The sequence below is a fragment of the Hakea prostrata genome, chromosome 4 (assembly GCF_041222555.1).
Source record: "Hakea prostrata isolate BN-2017 chromosome 4, UWA_Hpros_2, whole genome shotgun sequence".
Taxonomy (NCBI): Eukaryota; Viridiplantae; Streptophyta; class Magnoliopsida; order Proteales; family Proteaceae; genus Hakea; species Hakea prostrata.
Window position 1 is genome coordinate 760,109 of NC_142603.1, and position 6,506 is coordinate 766,614.

Sequence of the window (6,506 nt, forward strand, 5' to 3'; positions counted from 1 at the left end):
CAGTATTGTGCAATTATCACGGAGCCCACAGTCAATATCAAAATCTCAACCATTCATTGTTGCAAAAATAGTTTCAACACTTTAAACAAATAATCAATATTGAGATCTAGGTTGAGATTATTTGACCTTATGTTACAATTGTTGCTCATTAATTACTTAGCGCCCAAGCAAAATGGGCCACTATTTCCCCTTTTTAGTAGTACACTTTTTTTTGCACCTTTTTTCCTTCTTTTTTTTTTCCTTCTTGTTTTTAGTAGTAGTGCTTTATTACTACTGAAAGAAATGTCTTCCGCAATGGTTGAACCCATAACCTCTCTCCTCTCTCATAAATATTAATTTTTACCACTCAATCAACCTTGCATTGGTTTTTCACCTTTTTCTAAATAATATATTTTTTTCCCTTTACACATCAAGATTTTGGTTGGAATTTTATTGAAAACGTAAAATAAAAAATTACATACTTATCCCTACATTTGCAAACAATTAGATTTATAGTCTCTGTAATTCAATTTATTACACTTTTTCTTTTTGTTAAAATTCATTTTATTACACATGCTCCTTTGCACCGGGCATTGTTATTTTTAAGTATGAAAATACTTAAGAGTAAATTATACATTGCACACTTTATTCTACGTTGTACGTTTTAGTGTCCTAAATTATAAATTGCATTACTCTCAAAATTACAAGTTACACACCCATCACTTTCTATCAAATATTCTGTTAAATTATGAGTGAAATGTCCATATTACCCTCATTATAGTATAACGATCAATCCACCACCATTTAAACCCTCTCACACGCAATCTACCCCAAAAACACCTTCCAAAATCAAAAAGCCCTAATTTGGTTATCAGAGAATTGCCCGCAAGCATCTCAAAGAGGATGAAATAGTCTCAAATTGAAAAAATAGCATGATTGGGTTGGAAAACATAATGGAAAACAAGGATGAACATCTATTTCATACCAATTTTCACAGCTCCCATCATTTTTGCAAACAACCACCATAAATACCATGAAATGATGGTTGAAAATAGGGGTTTTAAGATCTTCTTACCTCCACACGTGATTAGCCTTGCAATCCCGGCTTCGATGCCGTCACGTATGCAAGAATCTCATCAAACTCCAAGCTCTTCTCTTCTCCCAAGCTTTCGGCCTCTAAGTAGAATAAACAATTTGTTTATGAGGTTAGAAATCAATAAAATAAGGTTTTCTGACTTAAAATCCCAAAACTACCCCTTTTATTGGAATGGAGCAGTAAGTAAAACTGACTTGCCACTTATCAACCACCGCTATAACTTTCATTTGCAAAAAGTTGTTTTTGACAGGATAAAGACTCTTAAATATGCTTGATTTAATGATACACTTTACCTTTGTTTTTGTACTTGCCAACATCCCGGATTTAGGGCTTATCATGGTTAAAGGTTACGAATTCATGTTAAAAGAATCCATAGAGAGGTTATTAGACCGATACAGGAAATAAATTTTTTATTTTTCTGGTTTTAGTTCAATTTTCTTCCATCTACCGTAAGCTAAGGTTGATTTACCTCTTGAGATTATCTGCTGGTTGTATTCTGCAGTCAGTTTACACAGTAGTAATTCAGTGGGACATGATCCCAAGGGAGTTCTAGTGGCAAAGATTTGTTCCAGCTGCTTTCCGCTTATTCAGCCTGGCTAATGTGATGGTTTTGAAGAGCATCGCTATACTTGCTCCAGTTCTATTTGAATTGTATCGAGCAGTTGTTAATTTGCTGGAGAAAGACTTGTCTTCCAAGTTCCAAGGCGATGAAGAAGTTGACGAGGGGAAATTGAGGGTTTAGCCAAAGGAATCATTAGCTATATCAGCATTTGTGGTTGCAAGGATTATGCAAAACAAGATGCTTCAGTTGCTCTGCTTCCTTAAAGTATGGTGAGGGTGTGTCTGGCCGGGTTTCTATTTTTTCCGGCTAGGAAAGGAGTGGTGGTCACCGGCTGTGATGGGATTTTTAAGCGAGGTGCATGAAAAATATGGGTGAAAGGAAAACCTAGGGGTTGGGATTTTAAGCGAGTGAGAGGGACATTTTGGTCATTCATACGGAGAGGGGCATTTATATCTTAATACATTTCAAATTTTAAAAATTCAACAGTTTTTTTGATACTAAACGGGATTAAAAACCCAAATCAATTTAAAGAGAATTGGTCAAACGATCCACCTGAAGGAATTCCTCTATACCTTGAGGGGGTTCCTGAAAGAAATGCGTAGGAGACTCCAATGTTATTGTTCTCTTCACCATCCAATTGGCAACCATATTTGCTTCTTTATTAGTATGAATAATGATGATATTTCCATGCAAATCTACCAACTCTAAAAATTTAACAGTTAATGTGTCAAAAACTAACATTTGCCTTCTTCTTTTTCTTTTCTTCCTTTCTTTTTTTGAATAATGATGATATTTCTAAATCTATCGATAAGGTTTTGATACGGTATCAAATTCACTAGTGTGGAAACCTGGGGAATTTAGATATTGGGTCTTAATCGATAAGGTACTTTTTTTGATACTTTTGTTATTAGTTTATTAAGATCTTTTTTTTTAATTGCGAACAAATAATCAATAGAATATAATATTAACAAACAAATAAATCTAAGAAGACACCTGAGAGACGAAATGGAAAAAAAAAAAAAAAAAAAAAAGCTGAAACAAAAAATTAGAGATAGGATAAAAGTAAAATATTTTAATTGTAAAATTACATTTATATCCCTTAATTTGGTAAAGTACCACTTCGGTACTGTTTCAGTACATACCAACTGTATGAGTACATAAAACCGAAATCATGTCGCATAAATTCGGTTTTGGTACACTTTTAGATGACACGATTAGGTACAATTAAACAATTTTGGTATGCAATTGACACCTTACTGGATATATAATACTGGCCACATAAATGGGCAACCGGAGTTTAGGGACTTTAGGCCACCCTAAAGGGTGTAGCATGAAAAAACTCTTTTAATTTTATTTTTTTTAATTAGTTTTCTCCCCTACGAAACGGTCTATTGAGAGTTGAGAGAAAAATTTTACCAAAAAAAAAAAAAAAGAGAGTTGAGAGAAAAGGAAAAGAGGAAAGTGGCTTAAGCTTCGCCTCTTTTTCAACAACAATTGATAATCCGGACGAGAGGTTCTCCATAGCCAACTTCATCAACATTTTATAGCTCTTTGCTGAAAAATCGTAATCCCAGATCATCAATATTAACGCCGGATCCTCCACCGGAGTTTGTGCCGATCTCTTGTTCCGAGTTATTCGTTTCCAGGGTAAACAAATAATGGAAGAGAAAAGTAAGAAGTTTCCGTCCATCCCATCGAACTATGTAACCCTCCAGCAACTCCAAGAACGGAGGCTCAGAGAACAAGAGCAGAGGCAGAAAGAAAAAGAACGCGAAGAAGAAGAACACCGAAGAGAACTTGCTGAGGATCGGAGACAGAGAGAAGAAGAAGAAATGGAGAGAAGAAGAGGGGAGGATAGAAAGTCTCACGAAATCGAAAGAAAGCAAACGATAGTAGGCAAAGTTTCTGGTCGGTGGAATCCGAGAAAACCTCGTAATTTATCGGGGATGGAACGAGAGACGGAGAAAAAGATCGGTTCGGATATGCAGAAGGGAGGAGGTGTTGACATCGGCATCGCGGCGGACGGGAGGCTCGCTGATGAGGATCAGAAGCCTGAAGAGTCAAGGCCGAAGAAAAAGAGAAACAGGAAAAGACAACAAAAGAAAACAATGAAATGGAAATGTGAAGCGGAACCCCAATCTGGAGTCCTGGTACAGTTGCCGGCGGCGAAAAACGGGGGTCAGGGAGAGAATCAAATTCCTGTAGAGTCGAAGGAGGAGAATAAGCCGATGAGGGCCAAGAAGAAGCAGGAGGAAGAGGAAGAGGAAGATCTAGGTGGAATAGCGGAAAAGGAGGAGTCCGACCGGGGGAAGAAAGAGAGAATCACAGTTGGACACGATAAAAATCGAGTGAGTAAGCAATGGAGGAGCAGAGGCACAGCCAACGAGAAGGCGGGGGCGGCGGCGGCTAGGGATTCGGGAGTGAAGAAGGAATTGGTGAATGTGACTGCAACGATACAGGAGATTGCGATAGGTGACCATCATGGACAAGATGAGGAGAAGGAAAAACATGGGGAATTGACGACATTAAGAGCTGAGAGTGAAAAACATTATGAAAGGGGCTACAGCAGGGATCGGGGTCGGACTTGGAGTTATGGCCGCGGAGGAAACACCAGAGTTGGTGGTCAAATGTGGATAAAAAAGGGGGAGAACTCCGAATCTCCGATGGCGATGGGATCCGATTCTAAACCCTAAAGCCAACCTGAAAGCCAAAGCTCTGTGTGCGTTTTGCGTAGCTGGTAATTAGTCATACAGGTCCTCGTCTCCTTTCCTGGAGCTCTAAGCCTTCAAGGAAAGATGAGCAGAAAGAAGTTGCTGTAAGTCTGTAGCTGCCCCTCTTTTCTGTTCTCCTTTCGATAGACTTCTTGTCCGATTCTCTGCACAAATTGTTTTTTTTTTTTTTTTTTTTTTGGGTAGAAAAATTGTATTTTATGTTACCATAGAGTATATTTTATTTTCCTTCATTTAATGGTTGGCTTGATGTTGGATTTCACCCAAATTTTATGATTTCGTTATTAGATATCCTTATAATTTTATTATTATTAATTATTATTATTTTTTGTTACACTAAACAGAGCATGAAGAACAACAAGAAATACGATCAGTCATGAGAATCTCCTCCAAAGCTGAGGGAGCATTCTGAATGAATATCAAAGAACACTCAGGACTAAGTGTCATTTTAGACGTCCACTACTCTTAACATTAGTTATTTCTTTCTCGTAAAATGATGCAGGTTGGTTTTGTTGATATGTTTTGATTTTAAAAAAAGGAAAAATGGCTGTGTTGATATGTTTTGATTTAAAAAAGAAAAAGAAAAAATGGCTGCTATGAAGTTAGAATGTTTTTTTTGAAGATTTTTTTTTTAATAATAATAATAATAAAATGATTGCAACCATTGATTTTAGAGTTTTTTTTTCACATGTCATCAAATATTTTGGGGTGAAACTCAAGGTTCTCTACTATCATGGCTAAAATTACATGTCATTCACTTTTAATATTACAGGTTACTCACCTGTTAGATTTTTTATTAATATTCTATTAAGTGAGATGTAAAATGATTTTAATGCACTTTGGGTAATTAAATTACATAATTATTCTCATTTGATTGATACATTTCCATACACAATCCTTAGTAGGTGTCTCTTTTCACCTATCTTCTACTTGTACTGCACCGAAAACTGCAATCAGAGCTTCATTTGGTCACATAAGCCTGACTAGATGGCGATTAGTTTGAGCTTTAACGACTATTTTAATGGCTATATTTTAATTAGACGGCAAATCGCTTGGGCTAAAATTTGTTTGTTTTCGATTTGTTGGGGGTTGGGCTATGACACTTGAAGATCATCTAGATAAATCCAATTTATCGCTTTTGAGAGTAATAATTTTGTCAATTGATCATCTACTTCTCAAGCTTTCAAATTACAAGATATCAATTGTGTTTTGTCTCTCACCCTTACTCCACCTTTGAAAGATATACCAAAGCGTTTAAGAAAGCTTGTGGAAGCTAAGCTTGAGGCAATATGGAGCTCTTGCTCGTGAAAAAAGTTTGTAAAATAGTATTATTGCCCTGTAACAAATATTATAAGGGTTTGATTTTTCTACCAAGTGTATTGAAAGAGAATTACTAGTTAAAATATCTTTTAAGACCAAGAGAGGAGTGCACGTAGACTTGTAAAATTTAACCACCATAAAATGCTTGAGTTGCGGATTGTGCTTTTGTAAAATTGTTTAAATTCAATTAATGTTATTTAATTATATTTATATTTACATACTTAATATTGTTTTGCAATTAAATCGAAAAATTAAGAAAATCCACTAGTTATAACCTATATTGCATTAACAATTGCAAATTTATGTCAACTAATAACCTCATAGTCAAGTAAAATATTTCATAAAGCATAAATTAGACAAAGAAAACTTGAAGGGGCCCAAGTGGCGATAACAAAGGGTGTGTAAAGAGAGATGGTTTGTTAAGATTTTTTTTATGGCTATTCTAATGATCACAAGGAGATGTAGTGCTCCTCGGTACATTTTAGGGCATCTTAGAGGACATTTTTGTAGCTCAAGGAGTATTCTCCAATATGAGTGCAATTATCATGCCAGAGAGACCAACATATGTGCAGATTTCCTCGCTCGTCTAGTTTGCGTGGTTTAAGAGATTTCGTTAGATGTTTATTTTGTCTTAGAGGAGGCTAAGGGGAATGTTTTTGAGAAAATTACTTGATTATCTAGTTTTAAGTTTTCATTTACAAAAGAGTAACCACTCAAAGTTTCACTTAATAAAACTAGCTAAAACTGAGTTTGGGTTTACAAAACTAGCCAAAATAGTGATTTTTCATCAATTTATACATTTTTACCCCTAAAATTAATC

At 35.7% G+C, this 6,506-nt stretch overlaps 1 protein-coding gene across 1 annotated transcript; it reads left to right on the forward strand.

Annotated features, from left to right (window-relative positions):
• Positions 1–3,060: 3,060 nt before the first annotated feature.
• Positions 3,061–4,514, forward strand: LOC149016888 (uncharacterized). Its single transcript, XM_089153791.1, has one exon. The coding sequence runs from the start codon at positions 3,296–3,298 to the stop codon at positions 4,328–4,330; it is 1,035 nt and encodes a 344-aa protein (XP_089009917.1). The 5' UTR covers positions 3,061–3,295; the 3' UTR covers positions 4,331–4,514.
• Positions 4,515–6,506: the final 1,992 nt, after the last annotated feature.